The sequence below is a fragment of the Myotis brandtii genome, unplaced genomic scaffold (genome assembly GCF_000412655.1).
Source record: "Myotis brandtii unplaced genomic scaffold, ASM41265v1 scaffold1171, whole genome shotgun sequence".
NCBI lineage: Eukaryota > Metazoa > Chordata > Mammalia > Chiroptera > Vespertilionidae > Myotis > Myotis brandtii.
In genome coordinates, this window is record NW_005354055.1 from 1,137,170 (window position 1) to 1,159,722 (window position 22,553).

General features: G+C 39.9%; 1 protein-coding gene and 1 long non-coding RNA gene across 5 annotated transcripts in view; one reads left to right on the top strand and one right to left on the bottom strand.

Moving 5' to 3' along the window:
* Window positions 1-6,640: 6,640 nt before the first annotated feature.
* Window positions 6,641-22,553, bottom strand: part of LOC102250582 — a 17,634-nt gene continuing 1,721 nt past the window's right edge. The window contains exons 2-4 of one of the 3 annotated variants that reach the window (XR_313137.2): window positions 20,347-20,423; window positions 14,450-14,539; window positions 6,641-6,852 (exon numbers count right to left, since the gene is read on the bottom strand). This is a non-coding gene — a long non-coding RNA (uncharacterized LOC102250582). Of the gene's footprint in view, window positions 6,853-14,220; window positions 14,540-18,474; window positions 18,608-20,346; window positions 20,424-22,553 lie in introns of those variants that run through there. The other 2 variants (XR_001359857.1, XR_001359856.1) reach the window with 2 other exon arrangements.
* LOC102250274 (ADP-ribosylation factor 1) lies at window positions 20,800-21,773 on the top strand. Of its 2 annotated transcripts, none has more exons than XM_005858394.2 (2): window positions 20,800-21,252; window positions 21,380-21,773. In XM_005858394.2, exons 1-2 carry the CDS (start codon window positions 20,902-20,904, stop codon window positions 21,578-21,580), a joined length of 552 nt encoding a protein of 183 aa, XP_005858456.1. In that variant the 5' UTR covers window positions 20,800-20,901; the 3' UTR covers window positions 21,581-21,773. The 2 variants fall into 2 exon arrangements, with proteins under 2 accessions (XP_005858456.1, XP_014385569.1); XM_014530083.1 differs by having other exon boundaries at window positions 20,802-21,207; window positions 21,347-21,773.

Below are 22,553 nucleotides of genomic sequence, written 5' to 3' on the forward strand. Positions count from 1 at the left end.
CACCAGGGCTGGGTTTGTGGCCTGAGGTCCCCTGCCCAGCCTGGCACCACGCAGCCTCAGGTCCCTGCTGATCGCTCGTTCCGGCATTACGGGAACCCTGCCTCCGTTGTGGGTGCAGCCATCTTGTGTTACAGGGACCCTGCCTCCACTGTGGGCACAGCCATCTTGTGACAGTGTGACAGAGTGAGGGTGAATTTGCATATTACCTTTTTGTTATATAGGATACCACATTTTGTTTTTTTACTCACCAGTTAATAGACATTTAGATTATTTCTACCTTTTGCTATTATAAATAATACTGCTGTGAACATCTGTATACAAGTTTCTGTGTGGACACAGATTTTTGTTTCTCTTGGGTTTGTTCCTAGGAATGAAATGGCTGGGTCATAAGATAACCCTATGTTTAACATTGTGAGGAAGTGTCATACTCTTTTCCAAAGCAACTGAGCTATTTTACATTCTCACCACATGATTTGTCTTTTGAAAATTGTACTATGGGGTAGATTATGAGAGGCAATGGTTATTGCCCTTCATTTAAACTACCTCAAAAAAAGTTTATATTTATATATATTAAACATAATGTATTTTAAATTTACAGTAAAGAGCAAAACCCTAGGTAAGTACCATGTTGGGAAGGCTCCTGGGCTGGGAGGGGAGGAGAGGGTAACAGCTATAATCTGGCAGTCATTGGCTAGAGCAGTTTGAAAGGGCAAGGAAATGACCCAAGACAACTCCAGCCAAAGCATCTCTAGGAAGGCTCTCTTATCTGCAGGATGGAGGAGATACTCTCCAATCTCCATCTCGGAATCCTGTTTCTCTGCTTTGTTTGGGGTTCAGCAAGGTAATGACTCAGGAGGGCCTGGGGCATAAGAAAGATGATTACAGACGGGGCCAAGTTTCAGGGGAAGGGGCCTGCTGGGAATGAGAATCAGGTGCAAGGTTGGTAGAACCAGTTTTGACAACCTGTCAGCCAGAGTTCAACCCAGGCTCTAGTCCTTGCAGCCTGGGCTGCAAAATACCCGGCATAGAAGAGATGCCCTCACAGTCATGATGGGAACTGGGTGGCTATCAGGCATGCAGGCACAAGGGACCATTTCCCAACTACCGAGTTGGGAGGGTCACTTTAATAGACCAGGCCATAGCTTCCCTGTGACTGGGACAGTCTGGTGATATCATAATCAGCACAGCACGTAGGTGGGATGGAGCAGGAAGAGGCCAATAGTATATACATAGCACAGCAATGACAAATTTCAAAGAACTTTCACACACTCCCGCTCATTCGTTCACAATCTGGTAGGCTGGCTTGACCAAGGATTGCTCTTATCTAGAAATTTCTAAATTACCATTTATAACTTGGTATGAATTTTTGCAAGTCTTTCCTAAGCCTACAGTTAGGATATAATTGAGAACTTCAGCTCTCCAGAATGGAAGCCCCTCAAAACAAATATTCTTTAAATAATTGATCAACATTCCTAAATGGAAAATGTATTAAATGGTAGTTTATCAATAAAAATTATTTACTTAAGATTAATTTGGTCTTTCATTTCCACTAGTCAATGTAAAGTTACCTGTCCTGGACAAAAATCAGCCCAATAATCCCCACTTTTCTGTGGTTCTTATTCTCTCTACAGTTTCCTTTTATGGCTGTTTTTTTTAACTAGAGAACTTTATGTAATATATATTACAGAGATAAAAATGTACATAAAAAATAAATTATTTGTTTTTGGTTAACTAAGGACATCCCTTTTATTCAATCCAGGAGTTTAGTTGATGAAGCCACTTATATGTGCAATCCCAAAGCATTCCAAAGGTGAGTCAAAGTGGTGAGGAGATTTTTGTTTTTCTTGTCTTTAAATTCCACTCGAGTGCACTGTTTACTTTAACAGGTCAAGGCAAATTTTACAGATGTAAAATTGTAAAAAGCTGCATGTGGAAAACCTGAGTTTGCAAACATCATATTCTAATGTATTCAGCAATGATTTGTGTCTCTCAGAGACACCTTGGGCAACTGCCTGGCTGGCTTGACCCTTAATGCAACTCTGCCTGCAATATTCACATTTTCAGTAGGCACAGCCTCTTGGAGTCACGGATTCTATATTGTAACGCATGCTATATAAAGAGGAATTTCCTTTTATTTTTGTTGGAAGGACTGTCAGGCTTCAAGTAATGTTACCTATTTCTACTTTTTTTCAGGAGTTGAGAAAATAATCCATGATTATTCTTTATGAGTTTAAGACTAACTTTTTTGCGAACTGAATCATTTTTTTATCACCCTACATAATTCTCTCTGCCTTTGATCATTTTTAATGTCCTTCTCTGGATCTTTTCTATCTCTATCATATCTTTGAGAAGCAGTTACCAGAACCCAATGAAATATTCATCATACAAAACATTCCAGGGCCAAGCACACCTTCAATTATAGACACTTCCCTTTTTCTACAACAATCTGCAGACCTGTTTTCAACCATTTCTCCTGACACATCTCCCATACCCGTCTGTGCTTGCCAGAGACAAAACATTATTTGAGAACCCATGACTAGTCCCTCCATTTTGCCATGAGCTGAATCCAATCAAAACAAAAATCACATCTGAGACCATACTCTTTCCTTCATCAAATATGGGTTGGAGTTTAAGAATGTGCCAGGATTTGTGCTAAGAATGTAGAGGTGGGGATAGGCAGTGGTTTCAAATATTAATAAGCAGCAGCAGCTCCTAAGAAACACAGTCTAATGAAGGAGACCTGTGAATTAAAAATGACATTCCTACATGTAAGTGCTATGGGATTCAGCCATCCTTCTAGGAAGTTTTATTTGTGTCTTATTACTACTATAACAAAAAAAAATGTTTTTCCATTTCAGGTCCTCCATTATTATTCCCTCTGACCTTCTGGCTGTTGTTCATGCTCTTACCCAAAAAGGGTCACTTCCTTGGACCTCTTTGGAGTTCTCTGGCTTCCTGACAGTCTCTCCTTCTTTCATACTTTTTCTGAGTTTTCTTCAGTTCTTTGAAGAAGCCGATTGTTCTTGGCCTATTTTAAATCCATTGGAGAGGGTATATGGAGAGGGGAATAAAGAGAAGGTATGGCCCTCAGAGGACAGATGCCCACACCACAGATCATAGGCTGGTTCTGTTGGCGGCAAAATAGCACCAGAATGTTACTGACAATTGGACCTCAGTTCAGCAACCTCATATTTGAGTTCTGGCTAAGAAAGAATTCAGATCCAAAACTCAAATACAAGCAAACTTGCATTTAGAAAGACACAGAGATAAAAGAAATGAGCCATGGAAGAAGTGAGCCAGCCGGGCTGTGTGGGCTCACAAAACGTTACAGAGGTAGAATAAGAGTCCTTGGAACTTAGGAGAAAGGAAGCGAGGATATATGCGCCTGGGGGAAGTAGAGTGGGAAAAGCCCTGGTGTACTTCAGAGAGAGTGAACACTGAGGAAAGCAGCGGGTGGGGAAAGGTGTGGCCATGAGAGAGAGAGAGAGAGAAAGAGAGAGAGAGAAAGAGAGAGAGAGAGAGAGACCCATCGCTGTAACAAATTACCACATACTTAGTGTTTCAACTCAACACACATGTATTTTCTCACAGCTATAAAGGTCAGAAGTCAGAAATGACTCCTAAGGGTTGAAATTAAGCTGTTCACAGGGCTGGTTCTTTCTGGAGGTTGCTGAGAAGGATCCAATGCTTCCCCCTTCCAGCTTTCAGAGGCTGCCAGCATTCTTTGGCTCATGGCGGCATCACTCCAATCTCTACTTCCATCATCACATTACTTTCTCCTCCTCACTCTCACTGCCCTGTCTTCCTCTTATGAGGACTCTTGTGATTACTTTGGACCCACCTGAATAATGCAGAATACTCTCCCATCTTAAGATCCTTAATTAAATCACATCTGCAAAGTCCATTTCCTATGTAAATAACATATTTATAGGTCCCAGGATTTAGGGTGGACACCTTTGGGGAGCCATCCCTGTGCCTATCACAGAAGTCAAGAGAGCAATGACTTCAAATGACATTTGAATTTCAAGTGGTAGCAATAGCTAACATTTATTGGGCCTTCACTCTGTGCCAGGTACCACTAAGTGTAACACATGTTCTTTCTTATTCAATCTTTACACTAGCCCTTGGAGGTGGTAGTTATTATCTCCATTTTATAGATGAGAAAAGTGAAGCTTGAGAGGTTGAATAACTTGCCCAACATCCTAGTTAACAGGCAGAAGACTCAGGATTCAAGTGAAGGTGTCTGACCTAGAGCCTTTGTTCCAAAGCACTATGTTGTCCTGATAAAAAGAGGAATGAAGAGGGCATTCCAGGACAAAAACAAACAAACAAGCAATATATTTAAAAGCATGGAAACTTGAAAGAGCACAGAGCCTGCAAGTTATAACTGGCATGAGGGTGTGAGGGGGGAAATGATGGGAAGGGAGATAGGGATTTGATGGTGTGGACTCCATAGGGGAGGGGATTTTTTTTCCTGTCAATAATGGTGAATCATTAAAAGATTTTAAAAAGGAGAATAACCTAATCAGATGGTTGTTTGACCAGAAATATAACAGGCAGCAGCAAATAAATCAGGAGCAACAAGGAGACCTACTATGAAGTTATGAAGATCCAGATAAGAGATGATGGAAACCTGAACTAAAGCCTGGAGTGGAAGGAGAACCCATCATGGAAGAGGAAGAATCTACTGGTCTTGCTGACAATATCAATATAGGTGTGAGGGGAGCAAAGGAAGAAGAGTTAAGGATGTTCCAAGCTTCCGGCATGGCAACTGGGTGTTAGTAATCGAGATGAGTAACAGAAATTTCACATATTAGACTGCATGGAAAGCCCTCTGTTTTGATTGATAAAGTAATTAAGGGCTTTCCACCTTCTGAGAAACTGAACTCATGATGCAAGGAGGCAACCCCCACACAGTGGTAAGTCACAGTTACACAGATCCAACCGCCCAATCAAAATGTCCCTACATCCTAGTCACCTGGCCTGAACCTGTTACCACAACCTAATGGAACTGAAAACAGTGATGGCAACAAACCCAACTGCCTACAAACTATTACATTCAAAACCTGTGTGGTGTTGCTCTATGGGCCAGTGGACATTCAAAGAGACTAAAGCCTTTTCTCTCTCCCCTTGGAGGGTTTAAGCTAACTGAGGATCTAAGACAGGGGTCCTCAAACTATGGCCCGCGGGCCACATGCAAATACAAATATTGTATTTGTTTCCGTTTTGTTTTTTTACTTCAAAATAAGATATGTGCAGTGTGCATAGGAATTTGTTCATAGTTTTTTTTAAAACTATAGTCCGGCCCTCCAACGGTCTGAGGGACAGTGAACTGGCCCCCTGTTTAAAAAGTTTGAGGACCCCGATCTAAGACAACCACCACATGAAACCATGAGCAAAAATACAAGAGAGTCTATAAGTGCTAAATTGTGAAATGCAATTTCATTCGGAGGAAAGGGAATGGGATTTTTACTCTCCTAAATAGCCAAGAACAATATTAATTTTTATTGAGCATGTAATGCCAAACCACCACCCTGAGAAGTATTGTTGCGTTTCTGGAGAAGGTAAAGGAACTTCCCTGAGTCACACGGTTGGTTAAGGGGCAGAACCAGGGCGTGAACTCAGGAGAGATTGCCTCAGAGCTGGAGCTCCCTGCCCGCCCACCCCCAGGTGCAGCAGGAGCCAAGACTGGGAGGTGCGTGGGGTCTGGTTTGGTCAGGCCACCTCTGCAGCATGGAGTGGGGAGAATCACGCGAGGAAAAGCAGGGAGGACGGACTTGGCACAAGTTGTTAATTATTGCAGAAAAGAGACATTTTGACTTGAGATTTTCAGATTGCCTATCACTGCTGGGTGTGTTAAGCATTTCTGTTTGGCAATAAACACTGTAAGCTTAGTAACACAGTTGTTACTAAACCCGGAATATTCAGTGACTGCTCACTGCCATGAGTAATAATTATTACAAGATACAATGTGAGAAGGTCATGAGGCAGCGGGCCCCACGTCAGTGCACTTGTCCTAGCTAAGAGCTTTCCATAATCTGTAGAAACCAGGCCAGCTGAGCATTCCAATTGCTGCTCCAGTCACACTCCAGATATGTAGTGTGAACATTGACCTAACTAGCAGACTGATTTATATGCAAGTTCTTACTTGGCCTTTTCCCTGTCAGCAAAATTTACATCTCCTAGCTATCTTCCCACTGTAGTATTAAAAACTGTTCGACTTCTGGCAGTAAAGCACACCCAGCAAAGAAATTTGAAGAGAAGCAGGTAGGCGGGGAGGAGGCTGACAATAAGGTAGATGCAGAAGAGGAGGAAGGTGGGAGGGAGAGGATGGAGATGGAGATGGGGAAACTGAGGCAGCTAAGGGCAAGCAGGCAGATGAAGATGATGAGGATGGTGATGTTGACACCAAGAAGCAGCAGACTGATGAGGATGACTGGACAGCACAAATCAAAGAGTTAAATTTAAAAAAAAACACAAAAGGCCACTGTGACCTATTCACTCTCCACTTCCCTTCTTAGAATCTGGTCATTTTCACGTAGGAAGTCTCCCCACTCCCCTCCCCCATCAAAGGCAGCGTCACCCACAGATGACATGCTCTCTCCCCACCCATCCAAAACCACAATATGAATTTACAAGAGGAGGAAAAGACCAAAACTTCCAAGGTCTTGCTTTTTTAATTCTTAAAAATACCTTTAAAAGAAAAGTCTTGTTTGTGTTTTTTACTTACATTCTATATTTTTGTACAAATTGTTAGGGGGTCAGCCATTTTTAATGATCTTGGATGATCAAACTAGCCTTTGGAGCCTCCTCTGTCCTACTTTACCTGTGTGCAACCATGTTCATTATAATCTGAAAGGAGAAAAAAAAGCCAACCTTGTAAAAAAAGCAAAACAACAACAGCAAAAGTTTTATTCCAAGCATTCCAGTAACATTTTGTATGTGTGCACCTAGTTGTACTATAAGTAGTTGGTTTGTGTGAGATGGTTGAATAGGCCAAAGATAAAAGCACCCCCCCCCCCGCCACCCGCCCCATTTTTAGTCTATGAAGTTGCTGTTTGTTTGTTTTGGGCCTGTTTGACATCTGTGTAAAATAATGTTGTCCAACAAACAAACCAAAAGTTTATTTTGCTGAGTTGTTCTGAGAGAGAGAAGTACGTAGATAATATGGGCTGGACTTTGCCAGGAAAAACAAGAGCGCATACTGGCCAAGGAGTGTTGCAAGGAAGGGATTTCTAAGCCTTACACAAACCCCTGTTGTTATCCTGGGCACTGTTGCAGTTTCACTTCTGGTTTATGTTAACTCATAATGAGTGACCTAATTCTTTTCCAATGGATTTTTCTTTTATCAGAACGGTGGCTTGGTTGGCTGCTTAATTTAATACATTTAAAAATCAACACTGTGAACTTACAGAAAGAGAGATTTTAAAAAATCCTATTTACCGTCGCACCAAAAAAAATTAAGCTACCTATGAATAAGTTTATCTAAGGAGGTAAAAGACCTGTACTCGGAAAACTACAGGACACTGAAAAAAGAGATAGAAGAAGACAAACAGATGGAAGAACATACCGTGTTCATGGATTGGTAGAATCAACATCATTAAAATGTCCATAGTACCCAAAGCATTTTATAGATTCAATGCACTCCCCATTAAAATACCAACGGCATATTTCACAGACCTAGAAAAAACTCTCCAAAAATTCATCTGGAATGAAAAAAAGACCCCGAATAGCTGCAACAATCCTGAGAAAGAACAAAGTAGGAGGGATCTCAATACCAGATATCAAGCTGTATTACAAAGCCACTGTTCTCAAAACTGCCTGGTACTGGCACAAGAACAGACATATAGACAGACCAATGGAATAGAATAGAGAACCCAGAAATCGATGCAAACCACTATGCTCAATTAATATTTGACAAAGGAGGCAAGAACATACAATGGAGTCAAGACAGTCTCTTCAATAAATGGTGTTGGGAAAATTGGACAGATACATGCAAGAAAATGAAACTAGACCACCAACTTACACCATACACAAAAATAAACTCAAAATGGATAAAGGACTTAAATATACGACGGGAAACCATAAAAATACTAGAAGAATCCAAAGGCAACAAAATCTCAGACATATGCCGAAGCAATTTCTTCACCGATACAGATCCTAGGGCATTGGAAACTAAAGAGAAAATAAACAAATGGGACTACATCAAAATAAAAAGTTTCTGCACAGCAAAAGAAACCATCAACAAAACAACAAGAAAGCCCACTACATGGGAGAACATATTTGCCAACATTATATCTGATAAGGGCCTAATCTCCAACATTTATAGGGAACTCATACAACTTAACAAAAGGAAGATAAACAATCCAATCAAAAAATGGGCAAAGGACCTAAATAGACACCTTTCAAAAGAGGACATTCAGAAAGCCAAGAGACATATGAAAACATGCTCAAAGTCACTAATCATCCGAGAGATGCAAATCAAAACAACAATGAGGTACCATCTCACACCTGTCAGAATGGCTATCATCAACAAATCAACAAACGACAAGTGCTGGAGAGGATGTGGAGAAAAAGGAACACTTGTGCACTGCTGGTGGGAATGCAGACTGGTGCAGCCACTATGGAAGACAGTATGGAGTTTCCTCAAAAAACTGGAAATGGAACTCCCATTTGACCCTGTGATCCCACTTCTAGGAATATATCCCAAGAAACCAAAAACACCAATCAGAAAGGATATATGCACCCCTATGTTCATAGCAGCACAATTCACCATAGCTAAGATTTGGAAACAGCCTAAGTGCCCATCAGTAGATGAATGGATTAGAAAACTGTGGTACATCTACACGATGGAATACTATGCTGCTGTAAAAAAGAAGGAACTCTTACCATTTGCAACAGCATGGATGGAACTGGAGAGCATTATGCTAAGTGAAATAAGCCAGTCAATGAAGGAAAAATACCACATGATCTCACTCATTCATGGATAATAGAGACCATTACAAACTTTTGAACAATAATAGATACAGAGGCAGAGCTGCCTCAAACTGATTGTCAAACTGCAGTGGGAAGGCCAGCAAAGGACTTGTATGCATGCATATAGGCCTAACCAATGTACACAGACACCAGGGTGGTGAGGGCATGAGTGAAGGTGGGGGGGGGGAGCAAGGAGGAGGTAAGAACACATAGGTAATACCTTATCAATAAAGAAAAAAATAAAAAATAAATAAATAAAAATTTAGAAAAAAATAAAAAGAAAAATCAACACTGAGTACTATGTTAAGTGTGACCCTGACTTAAATTTTCAAATATGGCATTCCAATATTTAACAAATATAAGTTTAGTTTTTAAAAGTTTTTTGAGGTGTCATATTTTATTCCATGAAAATCACCCATTTTAAGTGTACAATTCAATAACTTTTAGTATAGTTATAGTATAACCATCACCACAATAAGAATTTATTTTTAGCTTATTTTCTAATTTGAAATTTTCTATAGATGATTATTTTCAAGAGTAAATGATAAGGTCTGCAAGTCTAAGTAACTGAATTTTTATTGAGTTTTATTTGAGTAGCCAGAGGAGTTTCCTACACTGCTCTTTCAGATTCCTGTGTTTGGAGAGAAACACTGTGTCCAGATAATGTGGTTTATTATTCCAGTTCATCCTGTGGTTCCCCTGTTACTGGATGTCCCCCAAAATGAATGACTACTCAGTAGTCATTGTCCTCTCTAGGAGACCTGCATCTCATCATCACACATGGCAGCCCGTTAGCAAACATCTCCCAGCTTTCTCCCCCCTTCAGGTAGTTTTCCTACGTTTCCTCCTTAATTCCAAAGGCATAAAAGAAACTGTAAAACTGTCATTCTTGGAGTATGTGATATCTTGCTTCCCTACAATGTCATCAGTTTGGCTCAAATAAATGCATAAAAATTCTCTACCGATTCTGAATTTTCTTACATTGATAAAGGCATTCAATAAATATTGAATAGCTACTGTGTCCTATTTTAGACACTGACAACATAAGAGTAAACAAAAAATGACAAGGTCAAACAAATATTTGACAAATGAACATAATATACTAGTATAATGACCAGTAGTGATAAGTGCTATGGAGAAAATAAACCATTTAAAGGGATGGGGAGTTTGGGAATGCCATTTTAAGTGGCATGTGAAGGGAATCTTTCTGAAGCACTTGACAAGAGCCTTGAATATAAAGTACAAGAGTGAGCCCTGCAAAGGCCCAGAGGAGAGTATTGTCAGGTACAGAGTCCAGCAAATACAAAGCTCCCAAGGCCAGGCCAGCATGGCATGATCAAGGAAAAGCAAAGCCAGTGTGTGGGGCTAAGAGAGTGTGAGAGAGGATACAAATGGTGAGAGAGGGTGTCAGAGGCCATGGTGAGCACTTGGCATTTTTCTCTGAGAATATGGGAAGCCATTAGAGGGTTTTGAGCAGGGCAGTAATAGGATCTAATTAATAATTTTTTAAGGATCTATGTGTAGAATAGAATGTTGGCAGGGTGGACATGGCAGAGGGAGCCCAATTAGGAGTCTACTAAAGTATTAGATGAGAATTAAACTTAGGTAGTAGCAATGAAGATGGGATAAATGGTCAGACTTGAAAACACATATATCTCAGATTTGCTGATGAATTAAATAGAAAATTGTGGAGAACAAGATTAAAGGACTGTCCAAGATTTTGGCTTGAGCCAACGGAAGAGTGTCATTTAGTGAAATGGGGAACATGCAGGGATGAACCAACTTGAGGAAGGTGATATTTAAATTAAGATCACCTAAGAAGTGGGATATAGATAGAGAAATCCAAGGATTGAACACTGGGATGCTAAGAAAATGAAGAGGATTAGGCAAAAAAGAAAAAAAAAAAATGACTAAGAGAGGTAGGACAAGGTGGGGAGCTAGAGACCAAAGCAGGAATAAGGAGAGGTGTTTAAGGAAAAGGGAGTGATCAATTGCAGAAAGGTCAATTTCAGTAGTCCCCTTATCCACAGCTTCCCATTCTGTGGTTTCAGTTACCCAGGGGCAACCAAGGTCCAAAAATATTAAATGGAAAATTCCAGAAATAAACAATGCATACGTCATAAATGGCATGCCATTCCGAGTAGCATGGTAAAATCTCTTGCCATCCCAATCAGAATGTGAGTCGTCCCTTTGTGCAGTATCTCCATGCTGTATGTGCTTAGTTACTTAGTAGCAGTCTGGGTTATCAGATTGACTACTGTGGTATCCCAGCGCTTGTGTTCAAGTAACCCTTATTTGACTCTTACAATAATGCCCCCAAAGCACAATGAGTTATCCTCTGAATCTACTCTTTTCTCCTCTGCCACAGCCTCAGAGGAATCCACCATCATTATGCTTTCCCCATATCTATGCTTTTGTGTCCTCGGGGACAGCAAGAACTTAACAGCACTCCTAGTTCACATTTTCACACAGGGACATGAAAGCCCGAGATGAACACATGACGTGCTGATCAGAAGCCATGAAGGTCCAGTCCAGTGAGGCTGGAATGAGGAACTGGATCACTTGGTCTACAGGCCAGTGCACTTCCACCACTCTGTGCAACTGTGCAAGGCTGCAATCAGTCTACCCCTGGCATGTCTGGTTTCCCATCTCTAAAACCACCCTATCTGAGAGGGTGACTCTAAAGAGAAAGTGTCACCAAGTCATGGAAGGGTTTTGGACAAGGAAGAGAGATGTCCAGAAGCAGCGGGAAGAGAAGGTTTAGCATTTGTGCTCAAAAGTGTACTTTCTGGAACAAAAGTATACATTTGTACTCAAAAGTTCTAAAACAGTCTTTAGATCTTAGTTCTTGGTGGAAATCCCCTGTCCAGTTTGAGGTAGCTTACTTCCCCCATCTGTGTGAGAAAAAGCTGTTCCTTAAAAATAAAGCACAGCCTCTGAACCACGAGATGGTTTTGAAAGATAAGTCTGCGTTGGGCTGGTGGGCCACTTCCTCTCAGAAAAGGCAGGGGAGAAGGCCCCGAGGTTGAGGAAGGAGATAATGTTCAAAGACTTTCACTAGAAAACAGTATTACAAAGTGCCAGGGTAGAACCTACAGAACCACAGAGCAACTATACAAGTTGTACAAATTGGTACCAGAGTAGTGTGTGCACCTGGCTAGATTGGTTAACATGTCTTTGACAGAAACCCTATCTTGATCTTTTTAAAAAAACAAAAACTCCCAAAAGGTCATCTTATCTAAAAATGTTACAAAGTGAGTGTTGACTTTCTCTAAAATACATATTTAAGATCTAGATTGCAGTCAGACATAAATCCTTTTAGAAAGATTCTAAGAGCACTGATTTTACCAATAATAACAAAAGTGAAATGTTCAGAATCACATATGGAAAGTCAAATGAGTTATTTCCTTTTCTAGTTCTATCTGGTTTTTTATATTGGGTTCTATCTTTTTAAAGAAAAGGTGATGTTGAGTATCTCTTCATATATCTGTTGACCATCTGTATGTCCTCTTTGGAGAAATGTCTATTCAGGTTCTCTGCACATATATTTGGTTGGATTGTTTGATTTTTGATGTGGGGTTTGGGGGAGGCTTTTTTTTTTTTTTGGTGTTAAGTTGTATGAGTTCCTGACATATTTTTGATATTATCCCTTTATCAAATGTATTATTTGTGAGTATCTTCCCCCATTCAGTAGGTTGTCTTTTCATTTTGTTGATAGTTTCTTTCACTGTGCAAAAACTTTTCAGTTTGATGTAGCCCCATTTGTTTGTTTTTCCTTTCATTTCCCTTGCCTAAGGTGACATAACCAAAAATATATTGCTAAGAATGATGCAAAGAGCTTACTGCCTATGTTTTCTCCTAGGAGTTTTATAATTTCAGGTCTTACATTTAAGTCTTTAATCCATTTTTAGTTTATTTTTGTATATGGTGTAAGGAAGTGGTCTAATTTCATTTTCTGGCATGTATCTGTCCAGTTTTCCAACACCACTCATTGAAGATATTGTCTTTACCCCATTATACTAGTATATCCTTTGACATACATTACTTGACCATATAAGCAAGGATTTATTTCTGGACTCTATTCTCTTCCATTGAGCTACATACCTATTATGCCAATGCCATACTGTTTTGATTATTGTAGCTTTATAATATAGTGACCTCTTTCTCATAAAACTGTTAAAGAATAAAAATTAATTGAGTAAATTTGTCCATCCTGTTCTCTTTGCCTTCTGGCATCTATTTTCACTAGCCCCCTATCTCCATTTGGCCAACTGCTAGTAACATTTATGTCTAGAAGGAAGGTCTGATTGAGTCATTCTTTCCAGAGTTCCCTGCCTCAAAAGGTTTCACACACAAGCCCAACAACAATAAAATGTTAATGCAGCCAGATTGAAATTTTATCACACAACATCACTGATGTGCAAAGAAAATGTTGGAAATGAAACTCAAAATGACCAATTAAAGTATCTCACTCTCCTAACTTAAGACAGTCTCATTCCAGGTAATTGCTCCCTATTAGAGCTGTTTCTCTTCCTGTTTTGTCCTAAGAGATGGTATCTGGAAGGTGGTGCTTAGGTGACCTCATGGTGGCTCAGAGCCCGTGCTCTTCTCTGGATTGTCACAAACCTGTGCTGCAAGTATGCTAGTATGGTCTTGTCCTGGAGCTGCCAATCCCAAGGTGTGCTCCCCTGGGTCTCTTCCTCCCCCCACTCCTGTGGTTGACAGGAACTTTTCTTGCATCATATTTGCCTCCTTACCAAGATGAAATTTGTAAACACCTACTTCCCAGAGGCCTACCAGCAGAATGGCTAATGGACAACATAATTTCTAGGCTATACATGCACACATACAGTCACACACACAATCTTTGTCACATTACTTTGCTTTCCTTTTTCATTGTCCATTGTCTGAATAACACCTTTGGAAACCTTGTGGGAAAAGGATCCTGGAATTTGGGGTTATCCCAAATACTTTCTAAAGTCAAGCTCTTACAGATAATTTCTTATAATACTTCTACATATGGCTTTATTTCTCATTATACTTTACTAGTAGCCCTGTGCACGAATCCGTGCGCCAGTAGCTCTCCATCTGCTGCCCCGCCCTCCTGTAGCTCCCCCAACCCCCCTCATAGCTTGCTGCCCTGCCCCTCCTGTAGCTCTCTGCTGCCCGCTTGTAGGTCGCTGCCCCACCCTCCTGCTGGTCCATGATCCGGTCGTTATTCGGTCAGTCGTTATGTAACAACCATTTGCATATTACACCTTTATTATATAGGATTATACTCTCCCAACAATACCCCAGTAGAATGTTCGGGAATTTTCTGTTTTGCTTATTCCAGTAAGCCCAGTGTCTACAATAGTACATGGCACAGGGGAGGTGCTCAATAAATATTTGTTGAATGAGTGAAAGGCTGATCACATCTGCAGTGTAGGGATTTATCCAGTTCAACTCTCAGGAGCAGTCTTGATTCCCTTACCTCCAGGTGCATGCAGAGTGGCCCACAGAAATTCAGGTGCTGCCCTCAGCTTGGAGGTGGTAGTTGAAGCAATGGCTCGTGGTGAGGTATCTTGGGAAGAGCCAAGAAAGAGAACAAATGGGGGCCAAGAGCAGACCTAGAGCAGCAGTTCTCAAATTTTTAAATATCAGAATCCCTTTATATTTTAAAAATTGTTGAGGAACTCCAAGGAGTTCTCTTTATATGAGCATGTCAATATTTATTGCATTAAAATTCAAACAAAACTTAAAAATATTAATTTACTTAAAAATAGCAACAAAAAATACATTACATGTTAGCATAAATAACATTTTTATTTAAAATGCAGCCGTATTTTCTAAAACAAAAGTTAACAAGAGGAGTGGGATTTGCTTTTTTCAAATCTCTTGTGTCTGGCTTAATAGAAGGCAGCTGGATTCTCACATCAGCTTCTGCACTCAATCTGTGGAGATATGTTTTGGTTGAAAACATGTATTTGAAAAAGGGAGGATCCTGGGGACTCAAATGTACTCTGACCATAGGGAAAAAAGTTCTCTGACCACATTCTGAAAACTGCTGTCCTACAGCGACAGTTCTTACAGAGCCCCCAGCCCTCCAGAGACCCCAGGCCCTGATATTAGAACAGGATTCCTGTTTCTCACTCTTTCTACCTCCAACCTCTTTGCTTAGGATTGTGCAAGTCACCACTAACGGATGAAACAGCTGGTAGCCCTGAGCAGGAAAACTGGGTAAGTTCCTGAGGGAGTGTGCTGGTCTTGGGTAGAAGGGAGTGGACTAGCCCTCCTAGAGAGGGGCTGAGGGAAAGAAATCACATCATGCGTTTTCAGGAAGGAGAAGAGGTTACAAAGTTGAGGCACATTTATGAACAAACATGTCTCAGTGCCAGGGCTGCAAAAAGGAAACAAACAAAGAAGCTCAACCTGCTGGGGTGAGTCCAAGGAGCGGGTTCTCGGAGGGGGAGGAGCTGGTGCACATAATTATATCTCTACCTCTGCATCTCCTCAGGCCTAACTGGCAGGGTCGCAGCTTTGTCAACATCGAGAAACCGATGGAAAGATGGCAGAACCCACCAGGTGCAGCTCTAAGACTTGTACATTCTCAGCATGTTGGAGTGGCCTTGCTACCATGGTGGGAAGGCTTCAGGTAAACACCTGTTTATAAACCCTTCACCATGAGCCAGCACCACTACTAACACCTTCACTGTGTACCTGCTTTATAAGGGAAGGTACAGGCAGCCAACTGTCAGTAGCCCTGGCCTGGCCCCAGATAACACTCATCTTCCATCACAAGCGGCCCAGCTCTACCTGAAAAAGTGTACGTATATATAGACATGAGTGATCTCATGGTCATCAGTGAGTGGACTGTGTGCTGCTGTAATTAAAGGCAAGAGCCACACCCTTGAATCTTTTAATAAACAGATAACAAGTCCAAACTTTGTGCTTACAACTTCCCAATGCTATTTCTCAAATACTAAGGAGTAACTTACCATTTCTACTGCACTTAGTGACTGTGACATCTTTTGCATTATTGCTCTGTGTTGCTATTTAGGTGGCCTGGGACCACTATCTTGTTTAGCACAGTAATCTCCATGTTTCAAATAGCATGTGGTACCTAGAAAGCACTTTAATAGTTTTTAGTGAATGAATTCTGGTGGTCTTATTTAATATGTGCCAAAATCATGTGCTTTTCATATTATATCATTTAATTAAACAGTTCATGTAATGCTTATCTTCCCAAGAAAGTATACAAACTTTTTGAAAGCAAGGAAATGAATGCTTGTGGTTATTTTTAGACATTCTACACAGCACCCTATGTCAACCTACTTTATGGGAATGTTCCTCAAATTCATCTAAAAGACATGTTTTACAGTTTTAAAAGATATATCTATTTATCATATTGCTACAAGGTGGGACTGGCTTATTTTTTTTTCTTTTAACCCCCACTAATGGTTTTAGGGTAGAGAAAAGTATTAGTTTATGGTCTAATAATGGCCCCTATTATTCAGCAAAGGTCCCAGCTAAAAGGTGTATTTCACTATCTATTATGTAACAAAATTGGGCTACATATAAAAGTATGTGTTTAGCATACTAGGTCTCCACATCATTTCCAACCAGAAAAACTCTGCTTTTATCTGTTTACAATGTAAAGGGTGCCACAGATTTTTACCTAAGTCAGGGCAGCAATGCCCACCAAGGAAGATGTGGTATTTCAATGAAAACCTTGACAGACATTAAAATAGCAGATGAGTTCATTAATGGAGAGCCAGACAGAGAAATTTCCCACCTAGAAACAGAAGAATTCTATGTCTCTCCAAGAACTCACTTTACCTATTAGCTCAAAGGAAAAGTATAATAAGTGTTTTTTTTAATACAACAGCTTTACTGAAGTGAATTCACACTCCATAAAATTTACACTTTTAAAGTTTACAATTCAGTGGATTTTAGTATATTTATAGAATTATGTAACCATCATGTAATTTTAAAACATTTTTATCAAAACAAAAACTTAGTTTTTAATCCCCAAAAGAAACCCCATGCTCATTAGTAGTCACTCTCTATTTCCTATTTCCCCCCAGGCCTTGGTAACTACTAATCTACTTCTTTCTCTATTAATTTGCCTTTTCTGGACATTTAATATAAATGAAATTATACAATATGTGGACTTTTACATCTGGCTTCTTTCACTGAGCATGTTTTCTTTTTAAAAATATATTTTTATTGATTTCAGAGAGGGAGAGGGAGATAGAGACATCAATGATGAGAGAGAATCATTAACTGGCTGCCTCCTGCACACCCCCTACTGGGGATCAAGGCTGCAACCCCAGCATGTGCCCTTGACCGGAATCGAACCTGAGACCCTTCAGTCTACAGGCCAATGTTCTATCCATTGAGCCAAACCAGCCAGGGCTGAGCATAACGTTTTCAAGGTTCATCCACTTATTGCTTATATCAGTATTTTATTCCTTTTTACAGACAAACACTATTTCATTGTATGGATATGCCAAATCTTGTTTATCCATCCATTAATTGATGGACATTTGGCTATTATAAATAATGCTACTCTAAAACATTTATGCGTCAGTTTGTGTGTATAGATATGCTTTCAATTCTCTTGGTTGTGTACTTAGGTGTGGTATTGTTGGGTCATAAATAACTCTATGTTTAACAAGTTGAGGAATTGATAAACTGTTTTCCAAAGCAGCAGCACCATTTTTTGACCCCACCAGCAGTATATAAGAGCTCTGATTTCTCCACACCCTCACCAGCGCCTGCCATTCTCTTCTTTATTCTAGCAAGCCTAGTGAATGTGAAATGCTATCTCTTACTGGTTTTTATTTGCATTTCACTAATAACTAATGACGTTGAACATCTTTTCATGTACTGATTGACCACTTGTATATCTTCTTTGGAGAAATGTGTATTAAAATCCTTTGCCCATTTTTAAAGTGGGGTTATTTGTCTTTTTATTGTAGAGTTATAAGAGTTCTTTATACATTCTGGATATGAATGCCTTTTCAGATATGTAATTCACAAATAATTTCTCCATTCAGTGCATTGGGTTCTATCTTTAACTCTAAACCTTGGCAAATTATTTCATTTTTGTCATCTGGAAAATGAATGGGTTCAGAAGATTGCAGGATTTACAAATTAGGGTGCATGTACACTGGGAGCAGACATCTGTAACCCAGGAGTAGAAGACACCAAGGATTCATGTAGTTCATCTTCTAAAATGCCAATATTATTTAAAGATTTTAGGGTATGCAGAATCTTGATTTTTCCATGTGTGAAAATATAGAGAGAAGAAAAACTGTGCTGAGCAAACAGAAATGTTGACATTTTTAGAACCCGGTGGCATGGTATTGCAGTATGTCAAAGTAATCTGGGAGAGTGGACTTTAGAAAGATAAATTGTGCCTGATCATTGGAACCTGAGAGCTGAGCCTTCAAAGGCTTTTAAACGTTATTTTATGGCTTTTAACTTTTGATCACTTAAAAATCATTAACTCACAGCCTTGGCCAGTGTTTCTCAATGGTTAGAATGTCAGCCTTCACACCGAAAGGTTGCAGGTTCGCTCCCCACTCCTGGTAGGAGTGAATGCAGGGTGCATGCAGGAGGCACCCCTCCCTTCTTTCCACTCTCTCTGAAAAAGCAATGGGAAAAATATGCTTATGTGAGGATTAACAAAAAAAATTTTTTTTAATCATTAACTCACACAAATGAGCTTAACTTCCTGCTGCCATTATTTTTTTTTAATTTTATTTACTAGATTGTGTTTAGTTCCACTTCCTATCATGATCAGTTCCCTGAAAATACAAATAGGTTAAAGATCATGGTTTTCTTTATTGCTAGTATCATTTTTTTTTAATTTACTTCTCAGAGTAGAATAATTTTGTAAAACTAAATGTTCTACAGTGAACATTTAATCTACACCAAACATGAATAGGTAGTTAAAAACAGGAAGTTGAAGTAAAACAGTTAAAAGGAAAAAACAGGCAAAATAATAAGGGAATTTCAGAATAACCTGAAATGACAGACAGTTGAAACAAACATTGCATTGGTTGTCTGGGGCACCCCAAGATGAATTTGAGGGGACAGAAGATGATAATAAATACCACCTCTACAGCCACAACTACTGAATCATTAGGAAGGAGTATAGGTTATTCTCGGCTATTTATTTAAAATATGGGTTTTAACCTGTGGTTAATGTGCACAAAGCAAAACCTTATTTATTTTCTGCCCTAATACTTTAAATTTTCAATAGCCTTTTATATATTCTTTTCTTTTTTTAATAGCATCTTGATTTGTTTCATGAATGTACTATCCTCCTAATGGCCTGAGGCTATTAGAGGTTTTTAAAACCTTCCATTCTGTCCCCGAGTCCTGCAAATTCTTTTTATTCCTGTTTCTTTTGAGCCTCAAAAATCTGGTGATCCTTGCCTGACTGCAGACACTTTAGTATAGCAATAAGAATCTGATTGTAAGCTCTGTGTGCATGCATGTGTTATATTGGCTAGTGAGCATCAATATTGGTTGATATGGCCGGGTTATGTCTTAAAGAACCCTGGTGTCAGTATTTAACCTAATCACATTATATGCACTTGTTGTACATGTGAAGAATAACTGTAATATGTTTATTAGTTAAGCTAAAATATCACCTTTTTTTCTCCCCTGAAACTCAAAAAACTAATTATATCATTTTAGATATAACACTTATAGCAATGAGTCATATTTGGCTGCAAGTCATAATCAATATCTCAGAGAAAATTTGGCAAAACATCAACATCAAAACTTCATTTTGAGCTTCTCCTGTGAAGGTGGTTGTAGTTGTTCTTTAGCTGTGCATTTCAAACATTCTTTTGGCCTTTCTCTGTATGTTCAGGAATATTTTAAAATGACATAGCTCAGGGAATATCAGTTTTATCTTCTTGTACAAATCTTAAGTTTTTAAGGATAAAATAAGAACATGGTAAAGATAACTCAGGCAATGTTGATTTGATTGTTTTGTAAAAATCCTCAATCTTTCTGGATGTTATAAGGACATGGAAATGTTCTTTCTTAAGAAGAATTAAGAGAAAATCATCAGCCAAATCTCACTTTCATTTTTATGTTCTGGGGTTTTAAACTACCCCAAAAAAAAATCTCTACACAATTTTACTTGGGCTTGAAAATTATAATTACTTCTCTAAAACAAGTATTCATTTTGTAACCTGTTAACATCATACAGTAGAAAGAGCCCTAGTGGCTTAAATTCTACTTTATTATATCACTCTAAGTCCAAATACTGTAAAAATTGGAGGACTTCTTTTGAGTGGCTAAGTGGTTGAGCATCGACCCAGGCACCAAAAGGTCACCGGTTTGATTCCTGGTCACTGCACATACCAGACTGCAGGTTCGTCCCCAATACCAAACAGGAGGGATCCCCAGTTTCCATAGGTTATCTCACATCTCTTGGATTCCTGGAATTGCAGGGACAAAAAGAAGAATGCTTTAAACATTATGCAATGTACTGGGTTGGCCAAACTTCTCAAAGTAGTCCCTGAATTGGTCCTCAAACACTCCTTAGGTGCCTCACCCACGGGGGGTCATCATCATAGTCAGGTGCCACCCAGAGGAGTGTCCAGTAAGACAGTTCTGTTGAACCAGGATGATGGTGATGAATCATCTATTCTAGACCAATTAAAACTGCACCTGTTCTCTCTGGACTTTGAACTTTAGAAAACAGTAAGTTAATTGATAGTGACGGCGGAAGTGGAATACACAAAAGCACAAACAGAAACAGTGGTTGAGTCATAGCAATGACAGAGCATTACAGTAAGGATCAACAAATATCTGCTAAAGAGTCACAAAACAGAGCCAGCGCCTGCCTCAGAGCAGCAGCAGCACCGTGGCTGCCAAGGGTTTCTCTGGCCATTATTTCTCCCTCGGGTCTACAGCATGGGAAATATCTTTGCGAACCTCTTCAAGGGCCTTTTTGGCAAAAAGGAAATGCGCATTCTCATGGTGGGCCTGGACCGTGCTGGGAAGACCACCATCCTGTACAAACTGAAGCTGAATGAGGTCGTGGAAACCATGCCCACGATAGGTTTCAACGTGGAGACTGTGGAGTATAAGAACATCAGCTTCGTCGTGTGGGACGTACATAGCCAGAACAAGAGCCGGGTTTTTTGGAGCCAATACTGCCCAGGCAGACATGGCCTCATCTTTGTGGTTGACAGCACTGACCAAGAACGCATGGAAGAGGCCAGACAAGAGATGATGCGGATGATGACAGAGCTCAAGGATGTTGTCCTGCTAGTGCTTGCAAACAAGCAGGACCTCCCCAATGCCATGAGCACAGCTGAGATCACAGACAAGCTGGGCCTGCACTCTCTTGGAAGAGGCCAGACAAGAGATGATGCGGATGATGACAGAGCTCAAGGATGTTGTCCTGCTAGTGCTTGCAAACAAGCAGGACCTCCCCAATGCCATGAGCACAGCTGAGATCACAGACAAGCTGGGCCTGCACTCTCTGCACCACAGGAACTGGTACCTTCAGGCCACCTCTGCCATCACTGGGGCTGGGCTCTATGAGGGACTGGACTGGCTGGCCAATCAGTTCCAGAACCAGAACTGAGCCACACTCCTCTCTTCCCCCTCACTCCCTCCTCCACCCTTGCTTTCCTGTCCATGTGGCAGATGTATCCCTGTGGTGTGAGTGCCAGAAGCTGTCCCCATGGTTGGTCTCAGTGTGCTTCATCATGCTGTGCATGTGCAGATGCAGCCTACACCCGGGTTTTTATCTAAATAATTCTTGTTTCTGGTACTCACATGCAAGTAGGCCATTGGTATTTTAATGGGAAGTGCGTTGAATTTATAGATTGCTTTGGGTAGTATGGACATTTTAATGATGTTGATTCTACCAATCCATGAACACGGTATGTTCTTCCATCTGTTTATGTCTTCCTCTATCTCTTTTTTCAATGTCCTGTAGTTTTCTGAGTAGAGGTCTTTTACCTCTTTAGTTAAGTTTATTCCTAGGTATCTTAATTTTTTTGGTGCGATGGTAAATGGGATTGTTTTTCTAATCTCTCTTTCTGAAAGTTCACTATTGGTGTATAGAAATGCCTCAGATTTCTTGGGGTTAATTTTGTATCCTGCTACATTGCCAAATTCATGTATTAAGTCTAGTAGTTTTTTGATGGAGTCTCTAGGGTTTTGTATGTATAATATCATGTCGTCTGCAAATAAGGACAGTTTTACTTCCTCTTTTCCAATTTGGATGCCTTTTATTTCTTCTTCTTGCCTAATTGCAATGGCTAATACTTCCAGTACTATGTTGAACACGAGTGGTGAGAGTGGGCTGTCCATGTTTTTATACTGAACAAGAGTAAGAACATTTTTTCTATCAGGAGTTCATGAGCAAGTAAAAAACAACTTAATTATTTGGGGGTTCTTTTGTTTTTGAGAGACAAAACTTGCAATTAATTTGGCTTTAAAATTAAGAACATCAAAAATAAAACTTTACTAAACCATGGAAATAAATTTTCTTTTTAAATTGCCCCTTTTGGATTTTCATATTCCTGTCATTTCTCTCCAAATGAACCAGA